We start from the raw sequence: 22510 nt of genomic DNA on the forward strand, positions 1-22510 counted from the left end.
CTTTCACGCCATATTTATATTTTAACATTAATTTTTTTTACTCAATCTTTTGGTAAGTGAGTTTAATATATTTTAGGTGTCAAAAAATTCATTGGATTAGATTTTGATAAACGAACATTAGATTAATATTTTGGATGATAAAAATTTATCGAATAAGATTTAAACTCTTAATCCTTTGTAAATATGGGAATAGTCTCCTCTTAGAATAAACTCATGTTTATTTCCGATACCAATCTAACGATGAAGATGGTTCCAAACTAGATTTGGTTCTATCAGGGCAATCAATCAATATTGACATTAACGAGTGTCCTATCACATCATTACATTTGTTGATGTATCATCAAAACATTTAAATACATTGCATGAGCTTGAGGTTAATTTAGTATTGGGTTCTCACTCACATAATATCCTCCTCTAATAAAAGGCATGACATACTGTTGTTTCTTGGTTTAGCCGCATTGTAATGATTCCAATTCATCATGGTTTTTTTCTTATTTGGACCTAAATACAAGTCTAACTAATCACATTAAATATAAGTCTAATTATTCTTCTTTTTTTTTTCTTCTTATTTGGCTACAAACACAACTCAATTTATTCAATATTTGGCTACGGCTTCACTCATAAATGCAAGCCATATTAACTATTTATTAGAATGATTTTAGGTATTTTAATCTAAAAATTCTTCGATATTAGATTTTAACCGTAGGTATTCATCTTTCATTGATTTGATAAAATTATCCCTCGCCTCCGCTAGTAATCTTCAAGCGTCGTCACCTTTGTCGCTCCATTCTCTCATCATGAGTAGGGTCGTCCTCTTCTCTATTGCTTTCGACAAAAGCTCATGAGCATGGTCAAAAGGCTCCCATATTCGATCGTAAGAAAGAGGGAGTGATAGAGGGCGATGCAGGCTCTCCGTCTTCGATTGTAAGGAAGGGAGAGCTACAACCACAATGGTTGCAATCTTGTTGAGAGAGGTGGGCAACAGGGGTGCTAGCGATGAGCGATAAGAATACTAGTTATATAGTACGAGAAAGAGAAGAAAGAAGGAAGGATGATAGCGATGCCATGGGAGAAGAGGGTGACAGAGGCGATGGTGGTTGACGACGACGTCAATTAAAAATCGTTAGTAAAGACGAATGATATTTTTATCAAATCGACAAAAGAGAGATACTCTCAGAAAAATCCTAGGGCAGTAAAAGTTTAATATTAAAATAAATAAGATAAAATAATCAATAATTTTAGTATAATTTAATATTTGAATGATGTAATATCTCCGTTCCTTTTTCATGTACCACTTCACAGTCTAATCCGGGAAAGCAAGTTGTCTGAGGACGCCTACGTAAGGAAAGTAATCAAAGGTCTTTCTAGAATCCTCTTCTCCATTTTTATTTTATTTTATTTTATTTTATATATTAGCCACCCGTAATAACGAAAATAAATATTATACGCTACGAGTGGAACGAATGGGAACGGGCGATTGAGATCACAAAGTTACGAGGAGATGAAGAAATCCGAACGGTCCATTACTAACTAAGGACACGTCACCCACATACCATTTGTATTCTTGGTGGGGTTCTCTTCCAAACCCAAACCAACGGAAGTCTCCTGCATTCCTCCATCAACAGTTGCCGCCAGTCCGGCGCGCCCCCAACCCCAGCATCGGACCTTCCTCAACTCATCCCCCCTCCTCGCATCCCCCCCTTTGCATATTAGCACCCCTTCCAAACCCGAACAATAAAACCCCTCCCGATCCCCCGATCCATCCAACAACCGCAATCCCCCCGCCAGCGACGGGGAGTGTCGGATACAGCCTCCCATCTGCTCGTTCCCGTCTTCCCCATCGAGGAGCGGGAGGAGGAGAAGAAGAAATGGATCCGCAACAACAGCAGCAGCAGCAGGTGGCGGCGATCCTCGGGCCGGACGCGGCGCCCTTCGAATCGCTCGTGTCGCAGCTGATGTCGTCGTCGAACGAGCAGCGCTCCCACGCCGAGTCGCTCTTCAACCTCTGTCGTGACCTTCATCCGGACGCCCTTGCTCACAAGCTGGCCTCCCTCCTCCACTCCTCCCCCGCCTTCGACCTCCGCGCCATGTCAGCTCTCCTCCTACGCAAGCTCCTCACCTACCGCGTTGGTTCATTCGCCTCCGACGCCGACCTTTCCTACCTCTGGCCCCGCCTCTCCCCCTCCTCCCAGGCCTCCCTCAAGTCTCTCCTCCTCTCTGCTCTTCACCTCGAGACGGACCGCTCCGTCTCCAGGAAGCTGTCCGACGCCATCTCCGTTCTTGCTTCCTCCCTCCTACCCGACTCTGCCTGGCCCGAACTCCTTCCTTTCCTTTTCCATGCCGTCTCGGCGCCCGATTCCCCTCGCTTCCATGAGTCCGCTCTCCTCATCTTCTCCCAGCTTGCCTTCTACCTGGCCGACGATACGTCCTTTGTCGGGCATCATTTGTCCGCCCTCCACTCCATCCTTCTCGCTTCCCTCTCCCATCCGTCCTCAAGCGACGTACGCATCGCCGCGCTGTCGACGTCGGTCAACCTTATAATGGCGCTCGAATCGGCTTCCGACCGTGATCGGCTGGCCGACCTCCTTTCTGCTATGATGCGGACGCTCACTGAGTCGCTCAATTCTAGCCAGGAGGCCACAGCCCAGGAGGCGCTCGAGCTGCTCATCGAGCTCGCCGGTGTTGAGCCACGCTTTCTCCGCCACCAGCTTGCTGATGTGGTTGGTGCCATGCTGCAGATTGCTGAGGCTGATGGACTTGAGGAGGGCACGCGCCACCTCGCAATTGAGTTTCTTGTCACGCTTGCTGAGGCGAGGGAACGCGCTCCTGGGATGATGCGGAAACTTCCTCAGTTCGTGGGAAGGCTGTTTGCGGTCCTTATGAGGATGTTGCTTGACATCGAGGATGATCCTGCATGGCACACTGCTGAGATTATTGATGAAAATGCAGGGGAGACTAGCAATTATGGCATGGCCCAGGAGTGCCTCGACCGGATTTCGGTTGCCATGGGGGGAAACACCATTGTTCCCATTGCATCCGAGTTGCTTCCGGCTTACCTAGCAGCACCAGAGTGGCAGAGGCACCATGCTGCTCTCATCACTCTTGCGCAGATTGCAGAAGGTTGCTCAAAGGTACGGTTTGTTGATCTGGATCATTCTTTTCTAAAGTTAGGATATATACATATTCTCATAAAAGAGTGTCACCTGGTTGAACTGACTAACATTTTTCTCAAGAAACAAACAACTTTTGCTTGGTTTGACTCCATTTGGTGTTCTTACTACAAGTAGGTGATGACTAAGAACCTGGAGCAAGTGGTGAATATGGCTCTGAATTCATTCCAACACCCACATCCTCGTGTTCGTTGGGCTGCAATTAATGCTGTAGGGCAGCTGTCAACAGATTTGGGTCCAGATTTGCAGGTCCAGTATCATCAAAGGGTGCTTCCTGCATTGGCATCAGCTATGGATGATTTCCAAAATCCCCGTGTACTGGCAAGTCGATTAGCTAGTTAACATGTCGTGGTTTCTTTACAACATGTGCAACAACTGTCGAGTTGGAACACATTTCTCTGTTAAATGAAATTAAATCATGATTAAAATTTCTATGATTTAAATTTCTTTACAACATGATTTGGGTCATAAGCATACAACAATCTTCTAAAATTTAATACTACACATTTAGTTTAGTTGCATCAATAATCAGAATAATAAGATACATGTAAAAGAGGGATCTTGGCGGCAATACAGTAGCCAAATTTTTAGTTCTACTTTAATTTACCATGCCACTTTACAATGTATATGGAGTCACATTTTAATATTATGAAAAGCTACTTTGTTGATGAGAGTGACATGTTAGACTGTAACTTGAAATGTGAGTGCATGGTTCCTCGGATGCAAACTACGTGGAACAGAGCTTGGGCATCTGTGATTGGATCATGCTTATGAAATGCAATTGTTGTCATGCTAATTACCAACTAATGCTGTATGTAGTGCCATATCAACTGGTGTTTGCATTTATATGGACAATTTCTACGACATGTCGATGCCACCAATCACTTTATTACTTGCAATATGGAAAATTTTGGGTTGTTTATGGATGAAGATAAAAATTACACCACGTGGCCTGGCCCTTGAGATTTGAAGGTAGAATTAGTTGGTCTCCTATTTTGAATCGTGGAAGCATCAAATTCCTTAGGATACTTAACATATTAGATAAGATATGTAATCTTGCTAAATCATTAGCTATATAGTTAGTTGGGTCATTTCTTTCTCCAGGTGCTAAATTTTCTATACTTGTACAGGCCCATGCTGGTTCAGCAGTTTTGAACTTTTGTGAAAACTGCACTCCAGATATTTTGCCACCTTACTTAGATGGGATCGTTGGCAAATTACTTGTGTTGCTCCAGGTATATACCAAGTATACTATCTTGTTTTTGACACTGCTCTTGTGTTTTCTCCACTTGGTCATTATTGTTGGAGATGAGTTGTACATGAAAATGTCTCTATTCAGAATGGAAAGCAGATGGTGCAAGAAGGAGCTTTGACTGCTCTAGCCTCAGTAGCAGATTTATCACAGGTTCTTGTTTAATCATTTTTTCTTAGATTGTTAATTCTTCATGTTACTATGACTGGTATATATTTAAATTTGTATGCACATATCAATTGCAGGAAAACTTCCAAAAGTACTATGATGCAGTTATGACTTACCTCAAAGTTATTTTGGTTAATGCTACTGACAAGTCCAATCGCATGCTTCGTGCCAAATCCATGGAGTGCATAAGTTTGGTTGGAATGGCTGTCGGCAAGGAGAAGTTCAAGAATGATGCTAAACAGGCAATAATATTATTTTCCTTCACTCTAAAGTTGTGTATATTTATTCGTTGTTCACTCTTAAAATTATCCACTTAGTATTGGACTGGTTGATATTTTCAGAATGAGGCTTTTTGGTTATTTGTTAATTTTCTTTTAGGTTTGTAAATTTTTATTCATTTTGGTTGTCTCTAGTTGAATTGGAGTTTTTTTGAAGAAGCTTTCTTCATCTTCTTTGGGAGGTTGCAGCATGTTAGAAGCAGATAAATCTTCATAATCTATTCCTTTTTGTCTAGAAAGTTAACATTTAATAAATAAAGTCTAATAATGGCTATTTGAGTTTCTATACCTTTTTGTCGAAAGACAATCACTGAAAGCATCTAGAATCTTTTGTTCTACCTTGTGTTAAATTCTGCATTATAGATTTTGGAATTTGCAGTAAACGACTAGTTCTTTACCATCTCTGTTCTTGTATACTTATGCAAGTTTTGTCTTCAGTTGATTTTTTTTCTTTTATTCTCATTTGTTCCTGAAACAGAAGCAAAACATCTGGCTAGTTAAAACTATTTTTGTTTCTTCTGCTTCTTTTATGCATAATTTTTGTTTGTTCAAAATTAGTTGTTTATGAATTCCAAGTATTGTTTTCCAGAATGTGAGACAAAAGAGAGGATTCGGTAATTTTGTTTTCTCTCTGTCAGCAACAGAAAAAAATAAATGAACTGGAAATTGATGAGAAAATTTACTTAAAACGTTATCTAATTGACATGTAATATCAGTAGTCATAGGTGATAACAAATTTGATGTGCCTCATAAAACAATCATATTCTTTCTTTTCTCATGGCAACCAAATAGATCTATTGGGATAGCGACTGTGTGTATGCGTTTTGCTTGTCTTAAACATGAAGACACATGGAAAGCTTATGAATCTAGCTTTTGTAGGTAATGGAAGTGCTGATGACCCTGCAAGGATCACAGATGGAGACCGATGACCCAACAACAATCTACATGCTACAGGTACATTTGATCTCTTGTAGCTTAATGCATGATATAGCAGCATAAGTCAACAACACATTTAATTCCTATGTTTTGCATGTAGGCATGGGCCAGATTTTGCAAGTGCTTAGGACAAGATTTTCTCCCATACATGAGTGTTGTTATGCCCCCACTGCTTCAGTCTGCTCAGTTGAAACCAGATGTAACAATTACCTCTGTAGATTCAGATGATGATATAGAAGATTCAGATGATGAAAGGTTTGTATTAATGACCATTACATATAGTTCACCAGGCACTTTTTACTGGTAATCCTGGTGTGCTATACCATAGGACTTGTACATTTTTTGGAATACATGATGAGGAACACGTAGTTCCATGCAATTGGTATGCTTAGTTGTATTGTTCTGGTGCAGCATTGAAACCATCACTCTTGGAGATAAACGGATAGGTATCCGGACTAGCGTGTTGGAGGAGAAAGCCACTGCTTGTAACATGCTTTGTTGCTATGCTGATGAGCTCAAGGAGGGATTCTATCCTTGGATTGATCAGGTTGGTTATGATTACTATCATAATCTAGAAAAAAATACATCAAATGACTAAACAGTTATAATACAACATGAGTGCAGGTTGCTCCTATTTTGGTACCCCTTTTGAAATTTTATTTTCATGAAGAAGTTCGGAGGGCTGCTGTGTCAGGTAATATTATATTTATTACTTTATTCTTTAGTAAAATAAAAAATATCCTAAGATTCCTATGTTTTCCTTCTTTCACTAGCCATGCCAGATTTACTTCGTTCAGCAAAGCTAGCTATTGAAAAGGGGGTAGCTCAAGGTCGGGATAAATCATATGTGAAGAAATTATCAGATTATATAATTCCAGCTTTGTTGGAAGCATTGCAGAAGGTCAGCTTAAATGTGTGGTCTAGTATAGTAGTATTGTATGTTATTATGTCTCATGAGGTATACTATTGATCTTTTCACTTGAAATCATCTGTCTGTAGGAACCTGAAACCGAAATATGTGCAAGCATGTTGGATTCCTTGAATGAGTGCATGCAGGTATGTCTTTTTTCCTAGAGTTATGTATTTAGTTTGCTCACATTTTTAATACTTTGTATAGGTTTATCATGATACAAGTCAATATCATTGCATGTCAACCGATGTCTTGCACATGAAGCACAAAGTTGTCTCTTTGATTTAGTGACACTAAGATATATGCTGAAACGTTTTAGATCTGCAGCTCATCTTGTAACACCAAACATCGAAACCTTATTTCATTTGTGTAGAAGACTCAGCAAAGAAGAATGAAGGAAAGATTGCTTTTGGTCCTGTCAGAATAAAAGGGTGTACCTAGTGCATAAGGTCCCCGCATAGGCAGGTCCATGGACGGTCACCATACGCAGCATTGCCTCTAAATATAAATAGGTTTTTTCCATGACTCGAATTTTGGTTTGTCACGTCGTGGAGGAGCAATCTTACCATTGATCCTACCAAAATACATAATTATTTTCAAAGCATAATGTAGGTCAAGTAATTATTGCTTTTGTGTTCCAATTTATGGTTTTGCTTTTTTTTTTCTACAGATGAATTATTTATCACAGCAAAAAAAAAAGTCAATTCCCCTTCTTCTGTAGCCATTGTTCTTGTTTTAATAAATAAAATTTTGTCCATTGCCTTTTGGATTTTGTCTTATGAACGAAAGAATTTGTTCATCCATTGGATCCTATTTTTGTCTTGCCTATGGAAGTTCACATAAAAGAATGGGAATAAATTTATTATCGTTATAAAGTCCCTCCTGTTATTAAAACCTATCCTGCATTTTTTTCTGAAAAGAACCACCAACAATAGCTTTTGGGTTTATCATGTTTATGTCATACAGCTTGCTGGAGCACATCTTATTGAAGGCCACGTCAAAATGATGGTTGATCAAATCAAGCATGTAATGACAGCTAGTGTAGCCAGGAAAAAGGAAATGGCAGAGCGAGCAAAGGAGGAGGATTTTGATGATGAGGAAGGAGAAATGCTTAAAGAAGAGACTGAAGAAGAAGAAGAAGTTTTTGATAGGGTTTGAACTCAGTGAAAGATATTCAGTTGCAGGATTATTCACAAATTTTCTTATTTAAAAATGTTATTTTGATGCCAAACTTGAACTTTATTTGCTGTCATTATTTGAATCCAGGTTGGTGATTGCCTGAGCACCTTGTTAAAATACTACAAGGCTTCATTCCTTCCATTTTTTGATGAACTATCAATATATATAACACCAATGTTGGTAAGTCCTCTTTATGTCATATTAAGATTTGTCAATGGCACAGTCAATCTTGGGAAAATTTCCATTTTATATACTTTTTTCTGTCATGGCCTAGCTTTGCTCAAGCTTCTTTCACTAAACAAATATTGGGGCCATTTGTGCTATATGTTTTTGCTTATCTGCATCCAATAATTTTCTTAACTAATTTGAGAAATTCTGAAATTAACGTAGATAGTTACTTATGTACTAATCTCAACACCAGTTTTTTGTTTTTTGTTTTTCATCAAAATTCGGTAACGTATCCATTTGGTCATAACTCATTAGTCTAGATACTTATTTGCAGATCTCTTCAGATGTTATTGGATCATATTCTTGACATTCAATATGCTTTCTTATATTGGTTATTCAATATATCTCTTTTCTTTTCTTGTATGCTAAAGTGTAGAAGCTCCTTTGATCATTAGAAAAAGCAAAGTCCTACTCCCAACTTCTTCAAACATAATTTATGTAAGTGGTTTTTAATGTCCAGGGAAAGGATAAAACGGCTGGGGAGAGAAGGATTGCCATTTGCATTTTTGATGATGTTGCAGAGCATTGCCAAGGAACAGCTCTCAAGTATATCTTTTTCTGTATATTTTTACTAATATTTGGGTATCTTTTAGTCCAATTTCCTCTTTAACATATTTAATTTTTTTTAATGACAGATACTATGAAACCTATCTTCCTTTCCTACTAGAAGCCTGCAATGATGAAGATGCAGATGTTAGACAGGTTCACATCCATTCTCTGTCCATCCTCGACCTTACCTAAAACAGATGCAGAATTTCAATATGAACATGCATAATTGCATTATTGCATATTCACGAATTTGTCAGTTTTGAATACTATGACTAATTTAATTTCAGGCTGCTGTTTATGGAGTTGGTGTTTGTGCTGAATTTGGTGGTTCTGTATTTGGCCCACTTGTTGGAGGTATATCATATTTAATTGTATGAATGACATTTCTGCCGTTCTTTTTCCTCATGTCAATTATTATTTTGTATGACATTTCACTTCTGTTTTTCAGAGGCTCTCTCAAAGTTAAATAATGTGGTTAGACATCCTGATGCTCTGCAGTCAGATAACATAATGGCATATGACAATGCTGTTTCAGCTTTAGGCAAAATATGCCAATTCCATCGAGACAGTATTGATGCAGCTCAGGTAGTTGACATTTCTTTCTCTTTTATTATACTCTCTCCCTCTCTGTCTCTCACGTGCTAATGTAAGTGAAATAATTGTTACACATATAGACGTTAATTTGACAATGGTGTTAGATGTACCTCTTGCTGGTGGTTGTCTTGTCAATTATGGTTTATATTTTCGATCAGAACCTGACGGCTGATTTTTTGTTGCTTTCAATTCATTAGAAAGCCTGTGTTCAAACATGATAGGAATTTGTTATCGTAGGTGAGTGCTCACTTAGAGATTTCAGGAAAGGGAGGGAAAGTCTAAAGAAGATCTGGTTATAAACAATAGTATCATCATTTTGATTATCTACTTAAATTACCCTCAGCATGATTCACATAGCTGATGTAAAGTAGTGGGTAATCGCTTCTCACAGAGGGGATTCTTTGTCTTGATTCAAGAGCCCATTTCCTGAAGGATGAATGTCCATTATTATAGATATTACTATTGTTATTTCCTTTCCATTATTATAGGTCTTCCATTACAGCATATGTTACTGATGATAGAGGTTTGATAAGTCCTTTCAACCTCTGGAGCATCACTTGCTCTATGCTTCGAATGCAGTTTATTTGCTGTGCTTATTTTGTTGATTTTATTTTTCAAAGTATTGAACCCTGCAGATATTTGACAGGTTTTACCTGCTTGGTTAAGCTGCTTGCCCGTGAGAGGTGATTTAATTGAAGCCAAAATTGTACATGATCAGCTTTGCTCCATGCTTGAAAAGTAATTCAAATCTTGATTGTTGTGCCTTTATATATATATATATATATATATATATATATATATATATATATATATATATATATATATATATATATATATATATATATATATATATATATATATATATATATATATATATATATATATATATTTTTTTTGTTTGGATAAATTTAAAATTTTGAACCATGTGCTCACAGGTCAGATAGGGAACTTTTGGGCCCGAATAATCAGCATCTTCCAAAAATAATTACAGTGTTGGCTGAGGTAATTGTTTAACTCATCTATCTGTAAGATGCGTCTTATCTTATTTGAATGTTTTCAGAATGAATCTCTAGTTTGGCAAAGCCTAGTTGACCAAGTTGATCATCGAGCTGTTTTTTTTTTTTCTTCGTTCCAGGTTTTATGTGCAGGCAATGATCTTGCTACAGAACAAACTGTTATCAGAATGATCAATCTTTTGAGGCAATTGCAACAGACGATTCCACCATCCGTTCTTGACTCAACTTGGTCTACTTTGCAGCCTCAGCAGCAGCTTGCACTGCAATCCATGTTGTCCTCATAGTTTTACATTTTCCTTTTTTTCTTTCCCATCTGTTGGTGTCATTCCGAAACCCCTCTGCTTTTGTGATTGGTTTGTCTTCTAGAAATAACTTTTATTACCATTATTTTGTGTATTTATTTGAGTTGGGTAATGAATCAGTGTGTCTTCGAGTGAGGTTGTTTTCACCAATAGGAATTTGCAATTTTGGTTCAAAGTGCATAAATTCAACAGTGATGCATATTTTGTCATGTACACTTGTGATTGGTTACAATAACATGGCTTTTGAGTTTTGCAAACTGTATAAATAACATGAAATTTTTACAATTCATGAGGATGAAGCATACTCTAATGAACATATGCCTAATAGACTTGTATTTAATGCTACTCGATTACATTATGATCCATGTTGAAGTTGGTACAGATATTTGTAACCGTAAATTGGACTTGCGTCAATAAAGTATGAAACGCCACCAACATTTAATGTCGATAGCTATGTGGGACGAGATTAGATGTCACCTTTCAATAGTCCCTTTGGGTTCGGAGAGGACGGCAAGTATCCGATTTAGATTGGGAGTTCCGAATGCCATTCGTCGGTGCGTTCCACCAACGAAGCCACATGGCACGGTGGGATTAGTCTCCGGTGTAACTCATCACACAAATGGTAGCCTAAGAATTAATTGCCTTCAAGGAATGACTTGACTTCTTTTTCATGTGCTATAGCGAGACGATGCGTCTGCCCCAAGTACGTCGGTGATGAGGTCATTCGTTGTCAACAAGCAGCAAATCTTGCACGATGAGCAACACAAAACGGGCGTGTCGTTGCCCCTCTCTGTCTCGGGTCCACTTCAATCCTTACGCCTTACGCCAATTCTGGTTCATCGATGCTCGACGCCCGAACCCGATTCGAGTCGAATCGAATCATCACTCGGCAATCAAGTCACGTAAAGGTCACGGCACGGATGGTGCAATCATCGTCCGTCCAAATCCAACGGTTCTTCTTGCCTTGCTGTCTCTAAGGAGCGAGGGGGGCATTACGGGCATGTGGGACGTCGGGTATTACTGAACGCTTTCTATAAGTGCTGCGCCACCGCGGGCGAGAGGAGAGAGGAAAGATAATTCGAGCCCGGTCTCCCTTCCCTACCGACTCATCTTCTCTTCTGCTGCTGCTGCTGCTGCTTCGGCCATGGCGATGTCCGACATCTTGGTGCTGCTCGTGGTCGCCGCCGCTGGGGTGGGGCTGTCACAGGCCGTCGTTTACAAGGTCGGAGATGCGGTGGGGTGGACCACCATGGGGAGTCCCAACTACACCGCCTGGGCCATCTCCAAGACGTTCCACAAGGGAGACACCGTAGGCGAGTTTCTTCCGTGATCTCTCCATTCTTTGACGTGCTTTGTCTTCTCCAAGAGATTAAAATTGCTGCAGGGATTAGATGATGGTTTTCGTTTCTTTTTCTTTTTCTTTTCTTCTCCAAAGCCAACACTTCGCTTGAATGGTTTCAGAAGAGGATGTGTCGCTGTTTTCGACTCATTTAATGTTACGAAAAACCGATCAATGTCGGAATTGATTGCGGTCAAAGATTTATGACTCGGACGGTTGACCAAGATTAAGGTCATGGCGTTTCTGATGTTAGCTTGAATGCATGGCTGCCACTTGTCCGGACGGCGAACTCGAAGCTTTCTGGTGGCAGCGATCACGTTTCATCCGTGGATGTTGTTGATGCATATCCTAATCTTAATGCGTGCGTTGGCTTTTGCATTGGCAGTGTTCGAGTACAACAACACCTACCACAATGTGCTGGAGGTGAGGAGGGAGGACTACAAGGCGTGCAAGGCGGCGTCGCCCATCGCCACCTACACCTCCGGCAACGACTCCATCAAGCTGAAGCGCCACGGCCACCACTTCTTCATATGCGGCAAGCCCGGCCACTGCGAAGCCGGCCAGAAGGTGGACATCAGGATCCCCAAGCCCACGTCTTCTGCTGCCCCTTCCGGCTCTCCCGCCGGATCCCCTCGTCCCGCCACTGGCGGCAAGGGGGACGTCTCCAGTCCCGTGGCCTCCCCTGGGCCCAGTGGCGCTGCTACAGCTGCGCCCGGGGGCCTTGCTTTTGCTCTGACGCTGCTTCACCTTGCTGCTCTCGCTGGTGGCCTCCTTCCGCAGTAGTTATCGCAGGGGGGCAGTGCCTTTGAGATGATGTTTCTGAACATGATCTCAATTGTTCTCTTGCGGTTGTAGTCGATGAACATTCATGCTCCATTTTGGGTGGCTTTGATATTGAATAAAAGGATACTTTTTTGTTATAATTTATCAGGTAATTGTTTTTTTTTTATCATATTCTATTTTAAAAAATATATCAATTTGATCGATCCAATTTTTCTCTTTTTTTTTCAATCAGATCAATATCATTTTTTTTTTTTTTTGACTGAGCTCAAGAGACAAAAAAAAAAAAAGGTTCAGAACGAAAGAAAAAAAAAGAATGGAAGTCGAATTGATTTTTTAGAAATATATATATATATATATATATATATATATATTATACAATATTTAAGGTGTCTAATATATTGAAAGTATGTATAATTTATTTCTAGAGTCTATCAAAATCCAATTGGTTTTGTTTTATTGTTCTACCAATCTAAGGGCTCAGGATTGGTAAGCCTATCCATGCATTCATCTCTTTATTTTATTATATATGTTCCATACAATCGTCAGATGATTAATGCTTGTATCATATCATATCTAATTCGAGTTACAAACAAGAGTAGGAATATTTGATGCAGTCTGAAGTGATATTTTTAATTAGATGGAACTGGAGATTTTACTTAGGTTAATTAGAACATTAATCCAAAAATAAACATATTTAAATTGATATTAATATGATCTAAACTCATCAGCTTGTTATTACCATATAAAATAGCATTAAAAAATCTCTCATTCAATCTTTCCAAAGAAGACCCATTAAGATTAATGTTAGGATATAATACTATATATGATTTTACAAAGATAATAAATAACAATTAATTTTTTTAAAAATTATTAATAAATATATCATGGTCAATAATCATAAATATAAGCAAATGAGCATGCTATCAAATACAAGGTATAAGCATTTTCTTTTAAGATATCAATTTTGTAGCATTACTTATTCTATATTTTTATATTTTTATTAAAAAAAATTAATTTGATCCGAGGAGGACGATGTGGATGATCGACGGGTGAAAGATGATGATCGATGAAGGTAGGATGATTATTTTAAAATAATAATTTTTTTAAAAATTATAATACTCTAAAAAAAATTAAATCTGTGTTTTCTTTTTTAAGAATTCGCCCAAATACTAAATCGCTATTTTTTTCCCAATAAATCGCCTTATTTGTTACGCACAACAACAAAGAACGACTATAAAAGAGGTTTCCAAACAAACACGGCAAAGGTGTGAAACAGGTTGTCGGTCTCGGCCAAATCCGCAGGCTGTCCCTTTCTCCTCTGCGTCAACACCAGACGATCCCCAGAAAGGCCCTTAATACCAATTGAAGTGGAAAACCTCCCCAAGTTATCGACCAAACCACCCTTCCTTCCCTCTTCCAACTTCCCCCACCTTCCCCTTTCCCCATCTAATCCAACACCATGACCGTCTTGTCTTCCTCCTCCTCCTCCCCTTCTTCTGTTCAACTTCTTCTCCTCTTGTTTTCTCTTCTCCTCGCATCCCTCACTGCCCAATCCCCCGGCTCCCCGCCCACCGGCACTACCATCTACGACCTCCTCCCCGAGTACGTTCTCCCGTCGGGCCTCCTCCCCGACACTGTCAAGTCCTTCTCCCTCGCGGAGAACGGGAGCTTCGCCGTGGAGCTCTCCGGCCCCTGCTACATCGACTTCGAATACCTCGTCTACTACGAGCCCAAGATCTCCGGCGTCGTCAAGTACGGCGGCATCGAGGACCTCAAGGGCGTCAAGGTGCGCCGCTTCCTCATCTGGTTCGATGTGGATGCCATCAAGGTCGACCTGCCTCCATCCGAGTACATCTACTTCCAGGTGGGGTGGATTACCCGCAAGCTCCACGTCGATCAGTTCCAGACGGTGCATTCGTGCAAGGCGAATCAGGGGTTCCTGGAAAGCGCCGAGGAGGTTTTCGATTGGTCGATATAGGTTTGAGCTTTTCGTTCCTTTTTATCTCTATTTTTTGGTCTAATTGTGGTGAGATTTGGGAATCATTTCTTGTGCTAATCATAATGCGGACTTTAATCGTGCCCTCGTTTGACTTAGTTGTACTTCGCCATGCTTTTGCATTGTTGACTAGTTATTTTTTTGCTTTGTGCTCTTTATATGAAATACTTCGGGGACGAAATTTTATGTGGAGCATGAATTTGCACTCTTTCTGTTCGCATATGCAGAAAATTAGAAAAATCTTATATGAAAATTTTGAACTACGTAATTTGAAGTTTGTAAGTTGATCGAGAATTAATCTTCGCTAATCTTGGTTTGTGATGTCTCTGCTCCAGCGCAGATATAATCTTCTAAGGCACTAAACGAGAGAAAATACAAGTAATAGAACTGAGATCCAAGGTGGTTCTTTCTCTAGGTCACCCTTAAAAGATTGATCTACCACTGACAGAAAAAAAAATAAATAAATAAATAAAGAAAGAAAGACATAGGACAAAGCCATCCAATGTCATCTGTTTCTTTTTGCTCTATTTGAGCAACCTTTTACTGGGCTAAACAGAGATGCCCCTTATCGGATAAGCCTGGATGATGCTTATTTCAAGTGGCAGCGCCCTTCCCAAGTAGGAGACTGTCTTAATTTCATGTCCCAGGACATTGAGGATCAATGTTCCACAAGTTTAGGGGTCACTGCTTCAAAATAGGCAAGTTTCTAGCCTCCTCTCTTCCAAGCTGTAGGATACATTTTTAGTCTAGCTAACTAGCTGCAAATTCATTTAATATCAGCCTCTTGTTTTGATGATCATCGAACAGAGTTGTCACCATGTGCTTCCATCATTCATTCCTGGAACTAAAGGGGCTTGATCCATCAATTTCCAGAGCCAGCCAACCTGCTTGACCTTCTGATTTGCAAACCAACTTTACAGGTGTCCAACCTGGTGCATTAAGGGGTTAGCTGCCTTTGCTTGGTGCCTTCGGTCTTTGGTTAAGTCATTATCCTAGTTATCACTTTTATTTATCTCATATTGTTGATTTTTATGTTTTATGTTTCTTTCAATAGTCCCACATTGTTAGTTAGGTAGGTTTGACAGCCTAGAACTAGTATAAATAAAGACCTCCTCCAAGTCTATGAAATTATCAAAAGACAATATCTTCAGGTATTGTAAAGGTTTTCTCCACCATAAAGAGTTGATTTATTTTGTCCTCTCTTATCAGGTCAGTTTATTAGAATCTTTTCTAGTAGTAATTTCCTATTTTTATTTCCGTTATGCGTCATTTTGTCCCTCCACTACTTATGACATTCTTCTGGTACATTCCTTCCTGTGAGAGCGACACCATGATTATCTCATGAGAATAGTGCCACCATTATCCATACGGCAGTAATGTTTATGAGACGGTTACGATAGTAGTGTTGAATAGGAAGACCTTCAAGAGAAGGTTTTGGAAGAGTCATTGAAGAGTATGCAATGATGAAAATCAGTGATATGATAGAAATTGAAGTATGCATTGAATGTCATGTGAAGCATGTTGCAAGGGGCTCATCACTTGATGAGATTTAAGAGAAATCAGCAGATGAGCCGCAGTTGATCTTATATTATATGTCTTAGTTTGTATGAATGGTTAGATTGAACTGAACTGAACTGAATCTGGTCTGGGTCAAAAAGGCTCATTTGTGCTTAGTTGAGCTGGCTCAATTAAAGCCCAGAAGCCCACATGGCTCCATCCTGACCTGTGCTTAGTTGAGCTGGCCCAAGCCAGTTCAGGCCCATTTTTAACTCCAACTGAGGCAAACAAGTTGTATTTTTCTGTGCCCTTTTTAATTGTGTAGGTGTCTCAGCTGACACTACATAGTTTTAGCTTGCATCAACCAAAACCATTGTTTTAGCTGCTCACTAGTTAAAATGACACATTTTTTTCTATTGTATCTTTTAAAGGTTTTTTTTTTTTCCTTTCTTCTTTATCAGCCAAGGATCACTTATAATTAGGATGATCTTAATTTTGAGGGTTTTCTTGTAGTTTTAGAAACTTCTATATATATTTGGCTGAGTTAAAATGACTCATGCAATTCAACATATTGTTAAAAAATACAGAAAAATTGGTCCAACTTTGGATTTTTGTGCAACCTTGAGTTTGATGAATTTGACTCTCAATGTCCAGCTAGTACATGGGTAACTCAACTGAGTTACTGAATTTGCTTGCCACGTTTTCTAAAACTGGACCCAACTTGCCTATGTTGACAAGAACTTTTTGCTTTGACTATATCAGGTACTCCGACACTTTTCTTCTTCAAAATTTTTTAAAAGGAAGTCTAAAGTGAAGGAAACTGATATTTCCAAACTTTGTGCTTCTTTTTTGTTTGATGAACTCCATTCCATGTGCAGAGGAATGAACCTCCTTGATTCATTTCAGTCTCTGATTCCCAGAATTTTTATTCCTGGTTTGTCCTGGTTTTCTTTTGATGACATGCATTAGGCATTCATTTCAGTCTCTGATTTCGTCTACACTTTTGTCTGTCTCCTCAACTAAACATCCAGCTTATTGTTGATCAGAGGATTTACTAGTAGTGGCATGTCATTAAGCTGCCTCACTGATCATATGAATGTGCTCCTGTAACTGTTCCTCTTACATTGAAGTAATACATCATTTCTGTTCTTTTCACTGGTGCAGTTTTGATCCTAAAGTAAGAGTAGCAAACTCACTTGAAATGTACGACTTTGGTCCATAGACTAAGCATGGAGAAATTTGTCGGATTAGTGATCCTGAGAGTTAACATCGGACATGTTCAGGATGACCCATGCTGAATACAGATATTGAGTCATAGAGGGATGGTTGATCCCACTAGTAAGCATTTTTTGCTAGTTGCTCGTACGTCATTTGACAATAAATTTCTGTAACTTTTACCTAATGCCATGATTTGTTTTGTTGCTCTTCCTATTATTTTTTTCAATGTCTTCTGGATGGGGGGAACCAAAGGAAACATCCAAAGGTGTGCAGACACAAAGCACCAGGACATGCATTCTTTGATGTAGATTTAATGCACCCATATCAGTATCATGTGTCAAGTTATGCCTACATTTGGAATGTTCTTTCATGTATAATAGAATAATCTATTTTGCTGGAATATTAGTGTAAGCAATAGACTATCTTTAAGCCTGATGTCTTCAATTAATTCTTTCTTTCGCAATTTTGCAGCTCTGTGATATCTCCCAGCCAATGCCATAGATCAAGCTGGAGACCATTGGAAGATACAGTTAGGCAATTCAAGGCAGCCTAGCTAGCGATGTAACTGTCATTTGGCATCTCTACAACCGTATGAACCTTTGGCATGAAGATATCCTTCCTTATGTCACTTACCTAAGCTTCGTAAGTGGTGGTTCAATCCATCTAAATAACATTACTCTTTCTTTCTTTCTTTGTAGTAAAATGATTCTAATCATGCTCTCCTCAATTCAAAACAGAGGATTTAACAAGAACTGCGCCTGCTAACTCAGCAGCAGTAGAATATTATGGCATTTAATTCTTCTTATGAAGCATTAGTCAGTTAGAAAAATATGAATGGCTACAGAAACATAAAACAATTAAGCTCGTATAAGATTGACAAGGAATCTATCTGATGCAATCATATCTTCGTAAAAGCACTTTCAAAAGTTAGGGACACAATCTCATAATAATTTGTTTGAAATATCATTCTCCTCTCATCTCTCTTGCAAACAAAAAGACTTACTAATCTGCTATCACAACGCTCAAATTCTATGTGCACCTCACTGACTAAGGATAGATCGAGAATAAGCCACTATAATGGACGAATGGCCTACATGTCACATACCATACAACTCTTGCGACAATTCCCAGCAGTCTCATTGTTTCCGATCATGTAGAGGGGATTCTTTTCGCACTCTCCTGCAGCAGCCCATCGAGGACAAAACTCGCTTGCATCCGAGCAATCCCCTCTTGTGCTTGTCCTCTGTGGATCCTCAAAGGACCTGACATGGATCCATTTTGGTGCTGACCACTTCTCGCCTTCTATGACAGGGCAGCTTCCATGTAAACTGGCTGGATCTGTTGTGCCATCGATGTGAAGACTGAAGAAGAGTACAGCATCACCCTTGTGAGGTTTCACTGCAAGCATACAAACCACAAGGTAAAGACACATTTTAAACGTATCATCAGAACATCGAGCTGATCATAAACATTTCAATCAGCATTCTTATTAAAGTACCTGCAAGGCCATTTCTTGCACACTCGGACCAGGTTTCATCTTTATGCTGAGATGAAGCACCCTGAAACAGTCGCATATAACTACGATGTAGAAAATAAAATAAAACAAAAATTGCAAGCTTAAGTTTCTTCACCTCTGCATTTGGAAAAACAGTCTCCCCACCCTTTTTCACAGTAGAAAGATACATTAGCACTGTAGCATATCGATGTCCTCCTCGTGCTTGATTCTTTGGATCACGAAAATAGTCATAATGAGGTTCATACTTTTGACCATCCTGGTAGCGCAGTACTTGAATGGATTCACCGTTCTCTGCTTTACCGACAGAGTTGCTGATTACATATAGAAAGGATAAAAAGAAAATTTACATCGAGCAATATACAAATTCCATATGGAATTACCCTCTGGAAGAAAGGTCCATGCCGCAATTCTGCTCTCGATTCTTGCGATTACCTCATCCTTGGTCCCAAGAGAAAGATTATGTTAGACTCCCTATCTTATTCGAATGCAAGCAGCAAACTTTGTGTCACTCGAGCAACAGTAGGTATCAGCATTTCTTCAAGTCTAGTGATCCAATCAAAAGAAAGAGACGGCCATATCTTAAAGGAGTCAAATTGAAGGAGGATAGCTTCTGTTTTACTTAAGCTTGGATCATCCACACTAAATAATCTAATAAAATGTAGTAAAAATCTGATTTTTATGAGCCATGGTAATTCTAAGCTTTTAATCGATTGAAATATTCCATGAGCGAGAAGGAAGATGACCAAGAGAGGGAACAAAAGTACCTGGTGCTTCTGGAGGAACATGCCGGAGCTCGTCCGCACGTTGCTCTTGACGCTGTTGCCGGAGCCGTTGTCCGCCACCATCGATCTCGCCATCTTGCTCCTCGCCTGCTCGAATTTGACATGAAAATGAGTAGACATGAACGCAAACTTAGAGCCATGAAGAGGCAAAGACAGGAGGATCTCCCTACCAATTTGATGATGTGATCACATTCCTCGTCAGAAAGAAACCCCTTGTACAGGAAGATCCTGTTCGAGAGCCAACTCTATTTGAGCTCCAACAACAAATTACTACATGCATCTACACGTATAATCGATCTTAAATGGGCACCTGGGACGCCAAGAGATCTGGGTGACACGTTTGGGGTCGTAGAAGTCGGGCTGGGCGATGCCGATAGGGACGAGGCCGGGGAAGGAAGCGAGGAAGAGAACGGCAGAGGAGAAGAAGAAAGCAAGAGGAGAGGCGTATCCCATCGCGGATGCGGTGGAGGAAGTGTTTGTTCCTTGTTCATCGCTGCGTTATAAAAAGCAAGCGACGTTGGAAGGAGAGTTCGAAGGTTTCATAGGCGCCCACCGTGTGCTTTTTGGTTTTGCGTTTCCTGCGGCTGGAGCTACGGAGACATCTCTCTCTCTCTCTCTCTCTTGTTTTTGACCTTCTCTGTACTGCGTGCGAAGGAGATGAAAGCTTCAAATGCTGCGCCCACAGGATTGAGAGTGAGCTGAGGAGTACTCTTCGGAACTACTCGACGTCCTACCTGCCATATGATTGGAGGACGTCGGGAGACGCTCACCGCATTGTGATGCGACGACCGGCAGGTGAGACACGTAAGCTATTAGCCTTTAGAGTCAACTCCATCGTCATCGTTTCAAAGGTGTAACCTGGGGTGCCACGGTCCGGTCCGGTCCGACCGGCTTCGTTTGGCCGCGGAACGGCTCTTGGTCGACTCGGATTCCGTTTCGACCGAATCAATCGTACTGGCTTAGAAATTTTATGCCGGCAGCCCACGATGTCTTGGTCGTCGTGGGCTTAACATTAGGTTAATTATAGATTATCTTCGTATTGGATTGCACAGTTATACTTTTTAGTATTTCTATTTTTAGACTTAAAAAATTTAAATTAAAATCTCTATGGTTATGAAAATAAAATATCTTATTTAATTTCTCCTAATGTCATCGGTTTTATTGGCGGAAGTATGAAAGCGATATGCAAAAAGATAATTTCAATATTACAATTACGTTTTCAATGGTGATAAACGACGACACCGTTAGGGGTTGTGACAATTGTGTCGACATCAACATAAATGTAAAGCAGCATCGATGCAGATATAGAGCGACGAAAGGACCACTCGACATCTGCATCGGTACCAACATAGATGTAGAGAGACGAAAGAGCGACGATCTATTGCGAGACAGATGCGACCTTCCTTTGTTGGGCCTGCAACGCGTTTGTCCACCGCACTAACTTCCTCGTGGCTTTGCCACGTCCACTAGATCACTTATGCCTCTTGCCACTCCCTCGACACTAACGGTCGTAACTTTGGAGTACACCTCTAGTTGTCGGAGCGTCGCCCAACTACCCCTTTCCGCTCTCGCATCCTGCTCTTGGAGGTTGATGGCGAATCGCAACATGGCCATGAGGGCCACTTGTAGTGGTAGGGTCATGATTGTTTCTTGGTGTAGTAGGTCAACCACGTGAGCCACTGCTTCCATGCACCATCATCCGCTCCGTAACCCCATCTTTCGTCTCCAACCTTAGATGACGATCGCCACCCTCTCCTTAATCACCTTGTGTGGTCGCTTCATGGTCATTTGTCAAGGATCTGTGGGCTTCTTCGCCTGAGGTATTATTGTGGACTCGAACGTGGAAAGACAAGAGTTAGAGGATGAGGAGGCCATGTAGTACGAAGAGGAGGATACAAGATCGAGATCGTGGGAAGTGCAGAGGGGGTGGACCTATGCCGGAGATGCAACAACCAACATTGAGGGAGTGGTAAGTGGCATAGGTGACTTGATAGACGTGATGAGCCATGAGGAAGTTAGCTCCATGGACGAACGCGTTGTAGGCTCTACAAAGGAAGGCTGTGTTTGGCTCATAGTAGACCATCGCTCTGCATTTACGTCGGCATTACTCGACAACTACGTTGGCGTCGAGACAAGGGCCGCTTAGCATCTATATCAACGTTCATATAGTTGTCACAATCCCTCGCAATTGCCATCTGTCCGAAAATATAATTCAGATGTTGAAATTATTTTTTTGTCAATTGTTTTTGTGCTTTTATTTAGGACAAATGGAGATAGATATTTTGATTTCATAATTATAAAAATTTTAATATAAAATTTTTAAGTCTAGAAGCTTAGTTTAAAAAAAAAAGGATTCTATGGAGAGATAGAACAACGCAGTTAAGTCTTAAACAAAAAAAAAGAGGGATTCGATGGAGAGATAGAACAAAGCAGTCATACCGTCAATCACCAATCACGTCTTTGGTTGTAATGGAGCGGCTCGGTAGACTCGAATTGGATTCCGTTTCGATCGAGTCAATCGTGCTGGGTTGGAAATTTCATACCGACGGCCCGCCCATGTTGTCTTGGTCGTAATAAAGGGCTAAAAACTTGGCCCACTACTTGACAAAATGGATTCAATGGACGAAGAGATGGAACAAAGCAATCGAACCTTCCGGTCACCATCGTGTCTTGGCTCGTGCAAGACTCGACTCGGATTCCATTTCGATCGAATCAATCATGCTGACTTGGAAACTTCATACCACTCGGCCAATATGTCTTGGTCATAATTTAAAACTTGACCCACTATTTGACGAGC

The 22510-nt window shown here is 40.2% G+C and overlaps 4 protein-coding genes across 5 annotated transcripts; 3 read left to right on the plus strand and 1 right to left on the minus strand.

Moving 5' to 3' along the window:
* Positions 1-1659: 1659 nt before the first annotated feature.
* Positions 1660-10716, plus strand: LOC135640509 (uncharacterized). Its single transcript, XM_065154994.1, has 20 exons — positions 1660-3131; positions 3288-3491; positions 4301-4405; positions 4510-4575; positions 4668-4832; positions 5748-5822; positions 5905-6059; positions 6216-6351; positions 6429-6498; positions 6578-6705; positions 6804-6860; positions 7681-7866; positions 7981-8073; positions 8582-8667; positions 8757-8823; positions 8958-9024; positions 9119-9255; positions 9911-10002; positions 10200-10266; positions 10400-10716. Exons 1-20 carry the CDS (start codon positions 1869-1871, stop codon positions 10562-10564), a joined length of 3384 nt encoding a protein of 1127 aa, XP_065011066.1. The 5' UTR covers positions 1660-1868; the 3' UTR covers positions 10565-10716.
* Positions 10717-11617: 901 nt separating this feature from the next.
* Positions 11618-12844, plus strand: LOC103988230 (mavicyanin-like). The gene is made up of 2 exons (XM_009406783.3): positions 11618-11895; positions 12307-12844. Exons 1-2 carry the CDS (start codon positions 11727-11729, stop codon positions 12702-12704), a joined length of 567 nt encoding a protein of 188 aa, XP_009405058.3. The 5' UTR covers positions 11618-11726; the 3' UTR covers positions 12705-12844.
* A 1156-nt stretch (positions 12845-14000) lies between these two features.
* On the plus strand, positions 14001-18102 carry LOC103986946 (uncharacterized). Its single transcript, XM_009405105.3, has 2 exons — positions 14001-14682; positions 17887-18102. Exon 1 carries the CDS (start codon positions 14164-14166, stop codon positions 14680-14682), a length of 519 nt encoding a protein of 172 aa, XP_009403380.2. The 5' UTR covers positions 14001-14163; the 3' UTR covers positions 17887-18102.
* A 260-nt stretch (positions 18103-18362) lies between these two features.
* Positions 18363-20255, minus strand: LOC135640148 (probable prolyl 4-hydroxylase 6). Of its 2 annotated transcripts, XM_065154324.1 has the most exons (7): positions 20024-20250; positions 19884-19941; positions 19696-19800; positions 19312-19369; positions 19047-19222; positions 18914-18974; positions 18363-18813 (listed from the first exon to the last, which is right to left on the minus strand). In XM_065154324.1, exons 1-7 carry the CDS (start codon positions 20164-20166, stop codon positions 18506-18508), a joined length of 909 nt encoding a protein of 302 aa, XP_065010396.1. In that variant the 5' UTR covers positions 20167-20250; the 3' UTR covers positions 18363-18505. The 2 variants fall into 2 exon arrangements, with proteins under 2 accessions (XP_065010396.1, XP_065010395.1); XM_065154323.1 differs by having other exon boundaries at positions 18914-19222; positions 20024-20255.
* Positions 20256-22510: the final 2255 nt, after the last annotated feature.

The sequence above is a fragment of the Musa acuminata genome, chromosome BXJ3-6, assembly GCF_036884655.1.
Source record: "Musa acuminata AAA Group cultivar baxijiao chromosome BXJ3-6, Cavendish_Baxijiao_AAA, whole genome shotgun sequence".
NCBI classification, from domain to species: domain Eukaryota; kingdom Viridiplantae; phylum Streptophyta; class Magnoliopsida; order Zingiberales; family Musaceae; genus Musa; species Musa acuminata.